This window comes from Pelophylax lessonae (genome assembly GCF_965119305.1).
Source record: "Pelophylax lessonae genome assembly, chromosome: 12".
Classification (NCBI taxonomy): Eukaryota; Metazoa; Chordata; class Amphibia; order Anura; family Ranidae; genus Pelophylax; species Pelophylax lessonae.
Window position 1 is genome coordinate 218,667,857 of NC_138779.1, and position 15,472 is coordinate 218,683,328.

Here is a 15,472-nt window from a genome sequence, read left to right on the forward strand (position 1 = left end):
GCCTTTGCAGAAAGATTCTGGCAAAATGGAACAGGGACCATCAGTCTTTGGACCAGAAGATTTGAATCATCTCACAAAGTCGACCCTATCCTGGTGGATCCCAGTCTCCTGCTCTCAGGGCAAGTCCTTCCTGCTGCTGTTCTGGACGGTAGTCACCACGGACGCCAGCCTGTCCGGCTGGGGTGGAGTGCTGGGGAAGCTCTGTGCCCAGGGGACTTGGGCGTCAGAGTCTTCTTTGCCGATCAACATTCTGGAGCTCAGAGCGATCAAGCTCTGCCTGTTCCACTGGGCGAGCTGGCTATGCGGTTTTCTGGTTCGGATACAGTTTGATAATGCCACGGTTGTGGCCTACATCAATCAATAAGGTGGCACCAAGAGTGCCCTGGCGGCCAAGGAGGTGGCAGAGATTCTGGTTTGGGCGGAAGCTGATTGTTCCGCTCTTTCCTTTCCACATCCTGAGTGTGGGGAATTGGCAAGCGGATTACCTGAGTCGTCAGGTGTCGGATCAAGGTTGAATAGTCCCTTCATCCGGAGGCAATTCCCCCTCCTGTGTGCCTGGTGGGGGACTCCGGAGGTGGATCTGTTTGCGTCTTGCCTCAACTGAAAGTCCAGAGGTTTGTGGCCAGGTCTTGGGATCCTCTGGCTGGTGGCGGCCGGCTGATAGGGGGCGCAGGGGCACCCCCCCCCCCCCCCCCGTAAAAAAAAAAAGATTTAAAAGTCAATTTTTAGCCCACTAGGGGCGCTGGACCTAGTGGTGGGTATGGGGGGGGGGGTTTTCCTCCCACGTGAGGCAGACGGGCGCTGATTGGCGGCCTTCTGGAGGTCGTCGGGGCGCAGAGCAATGTGCCCCGACACTTCCCACTTTACTGGACTCCTGGCTGATTGGTCCAGACTCCAGCCTGGACCAATCACAGCAGGACATCCCGGGACGGTCCTGTGGTGACGTGACGCGTGGGGGCGGTGCACCGCCCCGGCGTCACGTCCTTCCCGCCCACCGACGCAGACTGAGGAGAGAGCCGCATGTGGAGTGGACAGACTCATTATACCGCCGCCGCGTATCAGCAAGCATTCAGTTTGCAGTCATTCATTCTGCAAGAAGCTGCTTGTGAGACCGCTGGCGACCTGACCGGAGTGTGTCGGACCGGAAGTTCGGAACGTTCGTCTGATCGTCTTGGCCCAGACTTACCCGCCTCCTCCCAGACTAATTTCTGGACTGGAGCCTCTTCCGAAAAGCCAGGTAAGCAAAGCAATCCATCCCCTGCCCTGAGCTTGACCAAAACCTAACCAACAGACCAGTCATGATTGAGACCACCAGTTTACTAAAAAGACTACCTAAAACTGAGGGAAAGGCCTCTTATGGAGCCAGATACACTTTGCTAAGAGCTCTGGATTTTAGTGCCAGATGGAAATTGCTGTCTAGGAAGCCAGTAAAATACTGTGCCCCTTAAAGGGTAATGGAGCTCCTTAACCACTTTACTTCTGCTTACGGTAATATTACTGCGGCAGAGTGGCTCGTTATCGTCTGACGACGTAGTACTACGTCGTCAGACACTCCCCTTTCCCGGCGGTGCGCGGGCGCTGCCGGAGGCTCGCTCCCGTTGTATTCAGTCACAGCGAGAGTCGGGCCAGGGGAGGAGCGGCGGCGATAGCCGCTGCTCTTCCCCGATCGTCAGGGATCTAGTGTGGAGATCCGCCTGCTTGTGTAAACAGAGTGGGCGGATCTCCTAAGTGACAGGCAGGGTCAGATTGCAGGGTTCAGCATAGCTCAACCTGCGATCTGTCCCTGTGTCATACAGTCACCTCCCCCCACACACGTAAGGACCAGGCATACATTATCCCCTCCCTCTCCAATAAAGTTAACCCCTTCCCTGCCAGTGTCATTTTTACAGTAACAGTGCATATGTATAGCACTGATTACTGCAGTAATGTCACTGGTACCCCCAAAAGTGTCAAATGTCAGTCAAGGGTCCGATCTGTCCGCCGCAATGTCGCAGTCCCGCCAAAAAAATTGCAGATCGCCGCCATTACACGTTTAAAAAAAAAAAAACAACAAAAATGACAAATCTTTCCCTTGGTTAGTAAACGCAATAACTTTTGCGCAAACCAATCAAAATACGCTTATTGTGAATTTTTTTACCAAACATAGGTAGCAGAAAACAAATTGGCCAAAAATGTAAAACAATTTTGGTTTTTACATTTTTTGGGGGGGAATTTCATATAAAAAAAATGTGAAAAATATTTTTTTCAAAATTTACGCTTTTTTTTTTTTGTTTATAGCGCAAAAAGTAAAAATCACACAGGCGATCAAATACCACCAAAAGAAAGCTCTGTTTGTGGGGAAAAAAAGGACATAAATTTCGTTTCGTTTGGGTACGGCGTTGCACGATACTGGGGGTACGGGTACGGAATTGCGCAATTGTCAAAGACGCACAGTGCCGAATCGCAAAAAGTGGCCCAGATGTAAGACAGCAAAATCCTCCGGTGGTTAAGTGTAAAAAAAAAAAAAACCGACAGCCCACCAAATGCACATTGACACACCTGTGCCATGCCCTTACCATGACCTCAAAGTCACGCAATTTTTTTACTGCGTTTTTTGCTGCAAAGCAATACTTATTACATTTTCTTTTTGCGCCCCCCCCCCCCCCCCCCCGAAAAAAAAAGTTTGAGCACCAGCTGCCGATGCCAGACGCTCAGTATTGGCTGATCTTCAGCTAATGAAGACGGAGGTTGCGTCTGTCAATGGACTTCAGATAAAAAGCCTTTACGGTAAGATCTTACAAAAATCCAGTTATTTGTATCTGCTGATCATTCAAAATCTATTCTAATCTGGCTAACCTCTTGAACTCCTAATTACCAATATTGTAACTTTTTTTTTTTTTTTTGGCTAAAGTGACTTTTTTTTTTTTGTCCCAGCACCAGCTGACGAGTGTACGGCCGCGCTGCCAATGAGCTGAAGAATGCCGTTCTGTCTGATTTTCCTGAGATCTGCATTGAGGTCAACCCGGCCAAACCACGCAGAGGAAGTTTCGAGGTGACGTTGCACCATGGGGGTGCTGAGGGTGAGTCCTGATTTTACCGGGCGATCGTTTATTCCAGTCATCGACCTCCTTTCCATCTGGGTAACGCAAGTGTGACGGCGAAGAGATTGCGCCTTAAGCGGATCCATCGCCCCTTCCAATGACTTGGCTCCTCCGCATCCCGCCTTACCCCTGCTGCAAGTGTTTATTTTTCTGTGTTTTTTTTTTTTATTCTGTGTTTTTTATGAATTTCCTCCTGGTCATGTGACTAGGTAGCCCCACCCCATGTGTGTCCTAGCCCCGGTAAAGGGATTACCTAATATAACTACCAGCAGGAGTGATTCTTGGAAAGATCCATTCTCTTCTCTTCACCCTTCTGATACGGATGTGGAGTTCAGAGCCGGCACCTCCATTCCCAGAACTCGGCCAGCTTGCTGCATCTACTATAGAGAACTACATTTCCCATCATTCCACTTGTACCTGTTCAAAGAGGGGCGTGATTTGATACAAGTGCGGAATAGGCGGGGCCTAGGCGTATCTTTGTTTGACGTGCTGAGGATGGTATCCTGTCCTGTAATGTAAAGTCGCTTTTGCTAAAAGCTGGTCAGGGACAGCACAAAGGTGACAACAGTAATTTGTGTAGAAGGAAAGGTTGTCACCTTTCTAGAAGATGGACCTGTAAGGCCTCAGCTCACAGGGTCCCAAATACATTACAGCTGCAATACAACACCTGTCCCATTCACCACCAACTTCAATACCAGGCGCTGTCAGCAACCCCCCCCCCCCCCCCCCCCATGACAATTGCGCAATCGTGTAACACTGCACCCATATGATATTTCTATCATTTTTTGGAGACAGAGTTTTTTTTTTTGTTTTTTTTTTTTTTTCAAATAAGTAATTTTTCTCCTTTTGCTGATGAGCGCCGCTGCAAGGGGGCGCTGATTGGGGCAGCTGGGGAGGGGGGTAGCTGCAGGAGGGGGGGTGGTGGGCGTGGCAGCTGGTGGGGTTGGGATGATGGGTGCAGCTGGTGGGCGTGGCTGCTGGGGGCAAGGGATGGGTGCAGCTGGTGGTCGTGGGATGATGGGTGCAGCTGGTGGTCGTGGGATGATGGGTGCAGCTGGTGGGCGTGGCTGCTGGGGGTGTGGGATGATGGGTGCAGCTGGTGGGCGTGGGATGATGGATGCAGCTGGTGGGCGTGGCTGCTGGGGGTGTGGGATGGGTGCAGCTGGTGGGCGTGGGATGATGGGTGCAGCTGGTGGGCGTGGGATAATGGATGCAGCTGGTGGGCGTGGCTGCTGGGGGTGTGGGATGGGTGCAGCTGGTGGGCGTGGGATGATGGGTGCAGCTGCTGGGCGTGGCTGCTGGGGGTGTGGGATGATGGGTGCAGCTGGTGGGCGTGGGATGATGGGTGCAGCTGGTTGGCGTGGCTGGTGGTGGTGTGGGATGATGGGTGCAGCTGGTGGGCGTGGCTGCTGGGGGTGTGGGATGGGTGCAGCTGGTGGGCGTGGCTGCTGGTGGTGTGGGATGATGGGTGCAGCTGGGGGTGTGGGATGATGGGTGTGGCTGCTGGGGGCGTGGGATGATGGGTGTGGCTGCTGGTGGCGTGGGATGATGGGTGTGGCTGCTGGTGGCGTGGGATGATGGGTGTGGCTGCTGGTGGCTTGGGATGATGGGTGTGGCTGCTGGTGGCGTGGGATGATGGGTGCGGCTGCTGGTGGTGTGGGATGATGGGTGCGGCAGCTGGTGGTGTGGGATGATGGGTGCGGCAGCTGGTGGTGTGGGATGATGGGTGCGGCAGCTGGTGGTGTGGGATGATGGGTGCAGCTGGGGGTGTGGGATGATGGGCGTGGCTGCTGGGGGGTGTGGGATGATGGGCGTGGCTGCTGGGGGGTGTGGGATGATGGGCGTGGCTGCTGGGGGGTGTGGGATGATGGGTGTGGCTGCTGGAGGTGTGGGATGATGGATGCAGCTGGTGGGCGTGGCTGCTGGGGGCAAGGGATGGGTGCAGCTGGTGGTCGTGGGATGATGGGTGCAGCTGGTGGTCGTGGGATGATGGGTGCAGCTGGTGGGCGTGGCTGCTGGGGGTGTGGGATGATGGGTGCAGCTGGTGGGCGTGGGATGATGGATGCAGCTGGTGGGCGTGGCTGCTGGGGGTGTGGGATGGGTGCAGCTGGTGGGCATGGGATGATGGGTGCAGCTGGTGGGCGTGGGATGATGGATGCAGCTGGTGGGCGTGGCTGCTGGGGGTGTGGGATGGGTGCAGCTGGTGGGCGTGGGATGATGGGTGCAGCTGGTGGGCGTGGCTGCTGGGGGTGTGGGATGATGGGTGCAGCTGGTGGGCGTGGGATGATGGGTGCAGCTGGTTGGCGTGGCTGGTGGTGGTGTGGGATGATGGGTGCAGCTGGTGGGCGTGGCTGCTGGGGGTGTGGGATGGGTGCAGCTGGTGGGCGTGGCTGCTGGTGGTGTGGGATGATGGGTGCAGCTGGGGGTGTGGGATGATGGGTGTGGCTGCTGGGGGCGTGGGATGATGGGTGTGGCTGCTGGTGGCGTGGGATGATGGGTGTGGCTGCTGGTTGCGTGGGATGATGGGTGTGGCTGCTGGTGGCGTGGGATGATGGGTGCGGCTGCTGGTGGTGTGGGATGATGGGTGCGGCTGCTGGTGGTGTGGGATGATGGGTGTGGCTGCTGGTGGCGTGGGATGATGGGTGCGGCAGCTGGTGGTGTGGGATGATGGGTGCAGCTGGGGGTGTGGGATGATGGGCGTGGCTGCTGGGGGTGTGGGATGATGGGCGTGGCTGCTGGGGGTGTGGGATGATGGGCGTGGCTGCTGGGGGTGTGGGATGATGGGCGTGGCTGCTGGGGGTGTGGGATGATGGGTGTGGCTGCTGGAGGTGTGGGATGATGGATGCAGCTGGTGGGCGTGGGATGATGGGTGCAGCTGGTGGGCGTGGCTGCTGGGGGTGTGGGATGATGGGTGCAGCTGGTGGGCGTGGCTGCTGGGGGTGTGGGATTGGTGCAGCTGGTGGGCGTGGGATGATTGGTGCAGCTGGTGGGCGTGGGATGATGGATGCAGCTGGTGGGCGTGGCTGCTGGGGGTGTGGGATGGGTGCAGCTGGTGGGCGTGGCTGCTGGGGGGTGTGGGATGATGGGTGTGGCTGCTGGGGGTGTGGGATGATGGGTGTGGCTGCTGGGGGTGTGGGATGATGGGTGTGGCTGCTGGGGGTGTGGGATGATGGGTGTGGCTGCTGGGGGTGTGGGATGATGGGTGTGGCTGCTGGGGGCGTGGGATGATGGGTGTGGCTGCTGGGGGCGTGGGATGATGGGTGTGGCTGCTGGGGGTGTGGGATGATGGGTGTGGCTGCTGGGGGTGTGGGATGATGGGTGTGGCTGCTGGGGGTGTGGGATGATGGGTGCAGCTGGGGGTGTGGGATGATGGGTGCAGCTGGGGGTGTGGGATGATGGGTGCAGCTGGGGGTGTGGGATGGTGGGTGTGGGATGATGGGTGCGGCTGCTGGTGGCGTGGGATGATGGGTGCGGCTGCTGGGGGTGTGGGATGATGGGTGTGGCTGCTGGTGGCGTGGGATGATGGGTGTGGCTGCTGGTGGCGTGGGATGATGGGTGTGGCTGCTGGCGGTGTGGGATGATGGGTGTGGCTGCTGGGGGTGTGGGATGATGGGTGTGGCTGCTGGGGGTGTGGGATGATGGGTGTGGCTGCTGGGGGTGTGGGATGATGGGTGTGGCTGCTGGGGGTGTGGGATGATGGGTGTGGCTGCTGGGGGTGTGGGATGATGGGTGTGGCTGCTGGGGGTGTGGGATGATGGGTGTGGCTGCTGGGGGTGTGGGATGATGGGTGTGGCTGCTGGGGGTGTGGGATGATGGGCGTGGCTGCTGGGGGTGTGGGATGATGGGCGTGGCTGCTGGGGGTGTGGGATGATGGGCGTGGCTGCTGGGGGTGTGGGATGATGGGCGTGGCTGCTGGGGGTGTGGGATGATGGATGCAGCTGGTGGGCGTGGGATGATGGGTGCAGCTGGTGGGCGTGGCTGCTGGGGGTGTGGGATGGGTGCAGCTGGTGGGCGTGGCTGCTGGGGGTGTGGGATTGGTGCAGCTGGTGGGCGTGGGATGATGGGTGCAGCTGGTGGGCGTGGCTGCTGGGGGTGTGGGATGATGGGTGCAGCTGGTGGGCGTGGCTGCTGGGGGCGTGGGATGATTGGTGCAGCTGGTGGGCGTGGGATGATTGGTGCAGCTGGTGGGCGTGGGATGATGGATGCAGCTGGTGGGCGTGGCTGCTGGGGGTGTGGGATGGGTGCAGCTGGTGGGCGTGGCTGCTGGGGGGTGTGGGATGATGGGTGTGGCTGCTGGGGGTGTGGGATGATGGGTGTGGCTGCTGGGGGTGTGGGATGATGGGTGTGGCTGCTGGGGGTGTGGGATGATGGGTGTGGCTGCTGGTGGCGTGGGATGATGGGTGTGGCTGCTGGGGGTGTGGGATGATGGGTGTGGCTGCTGGGGGTGTGGGATGATGGGTGCAGCTGGGGGTGTGGGATGAAGGGTGTGGGTGTGGGATGATGGGTGTGGCTGCTGGTGGCGTGGGATGATGGGTGTGGCTGCTGGTGGCGTGGGATGATGGGTGTGGCTGCTGGGGGTGTGGGATGATGGGTGTGGCTGCTGGGGGTGTGGGATGATGGGTGTGGCTGCTGGGGGTGTGGGATGATGGGTGTGGCTGCTGGGGGTGTGGGATGATGGGTGTGGCTGCTGGGGGTGTGGGATGATGGGTGTGGCTGCTGGGGGTGTGGGATGATGGGCGTGGCTGCTGGGGGTGTGGGATGATGGGCGTGGCTGCTGGGGGTGTGGGATGATGGGCGTGGCTGCTGGGGGTGTGGGATGATGGGTGCAGCTGGAGGTGTGGGATGATGGGCGTGGCTGCTGGGGGTGTGGGATGATGGGTGCAGCTGGAGGTGTGGGATGATGGGTGTGGCTGCTGGGGGTGTGGGATGATGGGCGTGGCTGCTGGGGGTGTGGGATGATGGGTGCAGCTGGAGGTGTGGGATGATGGGTGTGGCTGCTGGGGGTGTGGGATGATGGGTGTGGGATGATGGGTGCAGCTGGGGGTGTGGGATGATGGGTGCAGCTGGAGGTGTGGGATGATGGGCGTGGCTGCTGGGGGTGTGGGATGATGGGTGCAGCTGGAGGTGTGGGATGATGGGTGGGGGTGTGGGATGATGGGCGTGGCTGCTGGGGGTGTGGGATGGGTGTGGCTGCTGGAGGTGTGGGATGATGGGTGCAGCTGGAGGTGTGGGATGATGGGTGTGGCTGCTGGGGGCGTGGGATGATGGGTGCAGCTGGTGGGCGTTGCTGCTGGGGGTGTGGGATGGGTGCAGCTGGTTGGCGTGGCTGCTGGTGGTGTGGGATGATGGGTGGGGGTGTGGGGGCAACTGGGCGCAGCTGATGGGTGTGGCGCTGATCAGTAGAAGGGCCAGTTTGCACCACAATGCAGTCCAGTGCTTTTTTTTTTTTTCTGCATCAAAAACGCATGGACCTATTGTTTCCAATGGCATAGTTCACACCGGTGCGGTCAGTTCCAGGGTTTTCCAGAGAAAAAAAAAGTAAAATGTGCTGCATTTTTCTGCACTGGAATGCATCCATAACAGATCTGGAGTGCAGTTTTATGGTGTGAACCATCCCTGCATGCACTGTCACAGGAGAGCCAATTATCGGCTTTCCTTTCCTCACACAGTGACAAAGGAAGTGCTGATAACCGCCATTTTTTATTTTTTTTTTACATGGATTCAGCTGTGATTGGTCACAGCTTCTGATCACATGGTAAAGTGCTTCGAATGGCCCTCCACCTTGATTTGTAATCAGCTGAGAACAAAGGACATCAAGAGGCCCCTCCAGAACTGGGCGACGGCGCTGTAGTGCAGTCGGCAAGTTAATAAGCATTCATTAACCTCTTCACCCCCGGAAGATTTGCCCCCCCCCCCCCCCCCCCTTCATGACCAGGCCATTGTTTACCATACGGTACTTCGTTAGTTTAACTGACAATTGCGCAGTTGGCAACGCTGTACCCTGATGAAATTGATCCCCCCCCCACAAATAAAGCTTTCTTTTGGTGGTATTTGATCACCTCTGCGTTTTTTTTTTTTTTTTTTTTTCTCGTTGCCCAGCGGCTGCCTGCTGCAGTATGTCTGCGGTGGGCGGTCGTTATGTAGTTAAAGTATCAGTTTTTGATGAAATGGGAGATTTTGCTACAATCCAACATCAGATCTGAGCAGAGGACGGATTATTGATCGGGACCCTTTCTTTTCATGGCTTCCTCGTTGCACAGTTTCTCAAGAATTTTTTTATTTTTTTCGCCAATGTTGATCGGCTTTTATCTTTTTCCTCTGACAGGAGTGGAAATCTGGACCGGGGTTAAGAAAGGTCCACCCCGAAAACTGAAGTTCCCCGACCCCCAGGAGATCGTCTCCTCGGTGAAGAAGGCGTTACAGTGATTACACTTCAGGTTGGTGTGTTGGTGATACTCAGATGGAGCCAAATCCTCCTTTTCCTGAATCGAGATTGCGATCTGTTAACTATTATTTATGCAGCTCTACTGTGCTGCCACACTGCATAGCACAATATTCAATTCAGAGCCAATGGCAGGAAACCCGATAGGCATGAATCTTATCAGGGTGCAACAGATCTGACTTGGATCCAACCCCCCCCCCCCCCCCCCCCCAAAAAAAGAATGCTGGTCACAGTGAATGCAGGAATATCCCAATCATATGTTCAGGATTACATTGCCAACCTTAGTTTGCACCTTCGGAAAAAAAAGTTGAAAGTTGGTGCTTCCATTATTGTTCACATTAATCACTTGCCTATACAGTGCACTGTCACCCCCTTCCTGCCCAGACCAGCTTTCAGCGCTGTCACACTTTGAATGACAATTACTCAGTCATACAACACTGTACCCATATGACATTTTTTTTTTTTCACACAAATCGAGCTTTCTTTTGGCGGTATTTAACCACTTTACCACCGGAGGATTTTGCTGTCTTACGTCCAGGCCACTTTTTGCGATTCGGCGCTGTGCGACTTTAACTGACAATTGCGCGGTCGTGCGACGCCGTACCTAAACGAATTTGATGTCCTTTTTTTTTTCCCACAAACAGAGCTTTCTTTTGGTGGTATTTGATCACCTGTGCGATTTTTACTTTTTGTGCTATAAACAAAAAAAGAGCGACAATTCTGAAAAAAATAACAAAATTTTTCACATTTTTTTTATATGAAATTCCCCCCAAAAAAAGTAAATCAAAATTTTTTTACATTTTTGGCCAATTTTTCTGCTACATGTTTGGTAAAAAAAAAATTGCAAAAAGCGTATTTTGATTGGTTTACGTAAAAGTTATCGTGTTTACTGACAAAGGGAAAGATTTTTGTCATTTTTGGTGTTTTTTTTTTTTTTTTTTTTTTACGAGTAATGGCGGCGATCTGCGATTTTGTTTTTTTTTGTTTTTTGCGGTACTGCGGTGGACAGATCGGACCCCTGACTGACATTTTTGACACTTGTGGGGGGACCAGTGACATTACTACAGTAATCAGTGCTATAAATATGCACTGTCACTGCAAAAATGACACTGGCAGTGAAGGGGTTAACTGTATTGGAGAGGGAGGGGTTAAGTGTGTCCTAGGGGCGTGTTTCTAACTGTAAAGGGACATGGCTATTGGTGCAAAAACAGAGATCAATGGTCCTACATAGTAGAACCGTCTGATCTTCATTTTTACACCAGGGAGAATGACAGGCAGCTTTGTTTACATCAGCCGTCCGCCTTTCTCCCTTCACCGGAGCGATCGTGAGTGACCGGCGGACGATCGGGTCCGCCGGTCACATGCTCGGACTTGTCAGTGAACGGGGCGGGCACGCGCCCGCCCGCAATTGGCTCACAAGTCGGTGACAGGTGAGTGACGTACCCCTACGTCACTCTGCCTGGCCGGGGCTGACCGACGCAGTATATAGTCGTGCGGCGGTCGGCAACTGGTTAAATCACCTTGGTTTTTTTATTTCTTACAAAAAAGAGAACATTTTGAAAAGTTTATTTTCCGAGAGTAAATTTTGAAAATGTTTCTCCTTCACTGATGTGCCCTGATAGGCTGCACTGATGAGGAGGTACTAATATGCTGCACTGATGGGCAGCACCATCAGTGCCCATAGTGCTGCCAGTCAGTGCTTAGATGAGCAGGCACTGTCTGGCAGTATTCCAAAAAAGATAAGTGCTGGACAGCACTCCCTTTTCCTGCGCTCGGAACCTGGTCCTCAGGCTGTTACAATCCTGGAACTCGTACTGATATTAGGCATCCATGATGGCTAGGCTTTGCTGCCCCTTACGACCAGGGTGGTCGACCAGACACTGAAAATACAAAGCAAAAAAGGGCGCACCAGCCTAGCGCATTATCCTTGGCAAGTTTATTTGGATAAAATTGTTTAAAATCAAATACTCACAAACAAACAAGAAGTTTCAGGCACATCAATTCCATACACCTGCCTCCTACCAGAGGATCAACGTCTTTACTGGAAGCAGAGGGCTGACGCGTTTCGAGGCTGTGCCTCTTCCTCAGAGCCTGGAGGCCATGGTCAAGTCCATAGGTGTATGGAATTGATGTGCCTGAAACTTCTTGTTTGTTTGTGAGTATTTGATTTTAAACAATTTTATCCAAATAAACTTGCCAAGGATAATGCGCTAGGCTACTGTCTGGCAGTACTATGGGCACTGATGGCACTTTTTTACATTTTGTGTAATCAGGGCACTGATTACTTGTATTTGTGTCCCCTATGAGGAGGAGCAGCTGATCGCCTCTCCTCGCCTCACACACCGAGGAGAGCCAAATAACAGCACTTCCTCATTTACATGTGACCAGCTGTGATTGGACATAGCCGGTCACATGGGTAAAGAGTCATGTCATTGACTCTTTACCGAGAGTGGACACGGCGCGGTCACGATCGCTGCTCCGCACGCCCCCCCGAGCTGTTCTGGTGTGCCGTCATATGACGGTGTCCCATGGTAATGAGCTACACCGCTCCGCCATCATTTGACGACGGGCGGGTAGTAAGTGGTTAAAAAGTATTTAAACACCACAACAGAACTGTAACCTGGAGATCGGCTTTAAGGGATATTGATACACAAGCATACAGGACATGGATGGGATAAAAGTGCAGCTGAATTTCCTGTACATTGAATTTCATTTCTTTTTCCACCTAGAGTTCCTCCTGGACCTGGCACTAATGATGGGATGTAGCCAATGGGGATCACCAGTTACATCGCTGAGAATTGGCCGGCAGAGGTGGAACGCTCTGGAGAGAATACCGGACACTGAGGAGAGTTTTATGGATGTTTTGAAAATAAAGTTTTCTATATATTATTGTCTTTGTTGTTTCCTTGAAAAAGTTCATTTTTGAAAGGTTGTTGGAAGCGGCCGATTTCAGGTTTCCTTTAGGCCAGGGGTGTCGAACTCAAATTCATCGGGGGCCGCATCAGCAGTATAGCTGCCCTCAAGGGGCCCGTGGTATCTGTAGTTTTGGCGTGCGCTGGGTACGAAGAGCGTGGTTCAGGAGTGCGCTGCGCATGGAGTGCAGGGTTGCGTGCAAAGTTTTGGCGTGCGCTGGGTACTGAGTGCGGGGTTCAGTAGTGCGCTGCGCATGGAGTGAGGGTTTGCGTGCGGGGTTGCGTGCAGAGTTTTGGCGTGCGCTGCGCACTGAGTGCGGGTTCAGGAGTGCGCTGCGCATGGAGTGCGGGTTTGCGTGCGGAGTTTCGTAGTGAGGGGTTCAGGAGTGCGCTGCGCATGGAGTGTGGGGTTGCGTGCAGAGTTTCGTAGTGCGGGGTTCAGGAGTGCGCTGCGCATGGAGTGTGGGGTTGCGTGCGGAGTTTTGGCGTGCGGGGCTCAGGAGTGCGCTCTGCTCCCATCCTCCCACCTGCCTCCACAGCCCTCACCACCCCACCCCCCCTCCCCCCCCCCCCCCCCCAAAAATCTCTCACATCTGTGCATTATCCTACCTTCCTATCTGTCCCTGCTCTGGTACAAGCCCTGCCTGTGTATTGGGCAAAAAGCCCGCTCTCAGGGTGCAGCTAGCTGACAGGGAAAAAAAAGGCACTGACACTAATAGCCGGCGCCGCTAGAGGGACTGAGGAGAGAGAACAGGAGATTGGCCTGCCGGTCTCCAAGGAGGACATCTCACGCTACCTCTGGCCTAGCGGCGCCGGCAGATTGAGCTGTGCGCATGCCCGGGAGGCACAAACACAGCGGCGCCGCCAGGAGAGGAAGCGTGAGATGTCTCCTTGGAGACCGGCCGGAGGTTGTATTTTTTTGCATGACCGTGACACAGAAGTGGCAGGCAGCCGCGGGCCGCATGAAAAGGCCTGGCGGGCCGGATGCGGCCCCCGGGCCTTGTTTGCCACCCGTGCTTTAGGCCATCGGATTCCCACTTGTGGCTGCAGGCAGAAAAAAACTGTCCAGGGCCAATCACCTGCAGGAATCGCTGTGTAAATAGTCACATTGGATGCTGAGATTGGGAGGAAATGTTCTGCATAGAAACTCACTGAAAACTGAGCATGTGCAGAGCTGCCAACACAGACCTGCAAAATCCACAACTTCAGTGGGGACATGGAGGGGAGGATCAACCAGGTGTTTTTTTTTTTTTTTTTTTTTTTTTGCGGTACTGCGACATTGGGGCGGACAGATCGGACCCTTGACTGACATTTTTGACACTTTTGGGGGTACCAGTGACATTTCTACAGTAATCAGTGCTATATATATGCACTGTTACTGTAAAAATACACTGGTAGTGAAGGGGTTAACTTTATTTGGGAGGGGCTGTGTGTCCCTAGGGGCGTGCTTTCTACTGTGATTGGCTGTGGCTTGAGCTGTAAGGACACTGATCAACGGATCTACATAGTAGATCCATGTGATCAGTGTTTTTACTGCAAGGAGAATGACAGGCGGCTTGTTTACACAAGCTGCCTGACATTCTCCCTCTCCCCCGCCGAGTGACCGGCGGACATCGGGTCCGCTGGTCACACGCGCGGGGGGGGGGGGGGTTCGGGAGTGCGCCTCCGCGGGCGCTCGCTCCCCAGAGCCTCACAGGCGAGCGACGTAGACCTACGTCACTCTGCCTGTGAGGGGCTGACTGCCGCAGTAAATATACTGTGAGCAGTCGGCAAGCGGTTAACGAACAATGGCGGCGATCTGCGATTTTTTTTTTTTTTTTTTCTTTGCAGGACTGCGATATTGCGGCGGACAGATTGGACCCTTTACTGACATTTTTGACACTTTTGGGGGTACCAGTGACATTACTGCAGTAATCAGTGCTATACATATGCACTGTTACTGTAAAAATGACACTGGCAGGGAAGGGGTTAATTTTATTGGAGAGGGAGGGGTTAATGTATGCCTGGTGCTTACTAAAGTGTGGGGGGGGAGGTGACTGAGTGACACAAGGACAGATCGAGGGTTCAGCTATGCTGAACACTCCGATCTGTCACTTAGGAGATCCGCCCGCTCTGTTTACACAAGCGGGCGGATCTCCAAACTAGATTCCCTGACGATCGGGGCAGAGCAGCGCCGCCGCTCCTCCCCTGGCCTGACTCCCGCTGTGAAAAACAGCGGGAGCGCGCCTCCGGCGGCGCGCAAGCGCTGCCTACAGGGGGAGGAGTCTAGCGATGTAGGTCGCTAGATGATAACGAGCCACTGTGCCGCAGTAACAGCACAGTGGCTAGTGGTAAAGAGGTTAAAGTGGAAGTTCCACTCTGCAAAGTTTTTTTTTTTTTTTTTCTCTCCTTTTCTCTCCTTTCCTCAACCCATGATACAAGCTGGTTTCTGTTGGGATGCTGCAGAAGCGACTCATTGTGGAGTGTGACTGGTGGCCTTTTGCAGCTGATTCATAAGTAGTAGTCTGATAACCGTTGTAGGAAGAGAAGTGTCGTCCTGGGTGTGGAATTCCTACCAGCAGCAGGCCCTGTAGACACCAAAGAAGAAAAAAAAACGTAAGAGGGCGCCTCCTGGGGAATTTCCTCCCAGATCTGGACCAGGGCATCACTGAGCTCCTGAACAGACTGAGGTGCAACCTGGCGGCATCGGATGGATGGAAACAGAATGTCCCAGAGATGTTCTATTGGATTTAGGGCAGGTGACCGTGAGGGCCGTTCAATGGTATCAATTCCTTCAGGAACGGGCTGGATACTCTTAACACATGAGGCTGGGCATTGTCGTGCACCACTGTATTATCTGACAACGGGTCCAAAGATTTCATCCTAAAGACAGTTGGTATCATTATCTAGTTCAGGGGTCTTCAAACTATGGCCCTCCAGTTGTTCAGGAACTACAATTCCTGTTATGTCTGTGAATGTCAGAGTTTTACAATGCTTCATTGGATGTGTAGTTCCGCAGCAGCTGGGGGACCGTAGTTTGAGGATCCCTGAACTAGTCG

General features: G+C 54.2%; 1 protein-coding gene across 1 annotated transcript in view; it reads left to right on the top strand.

The window, feature by feature from the left end:
• The window catches only part of SELENOH (selenoprotein H), a 94,461-nt gene extending 82,052 nt beyond the window's left edge, over nt 1-12,409 (top strand). The window contains exons 2-4 of the mRNA XM_082274184.1: nt 2,914-3,059; nt 9,406-9,517; nt 12,252-12,409. Of these exons, the coding sequence (XP_082130310.1) occupies nt 2,914-3,059; nt 9,406-9,506 (247 nt within the window). The 3' untranslated portion in view covers nt 9,507-9,517; nt 12,252-12,409. The remainder of the gene's footprint in view (nt 1-2,913; nt 3,060-9,405; nt 9,518-12,251) is intronic.
• The last annotated feature ends 3,063 nt before the right edge of the window (nt 12,410-15,472 follow it).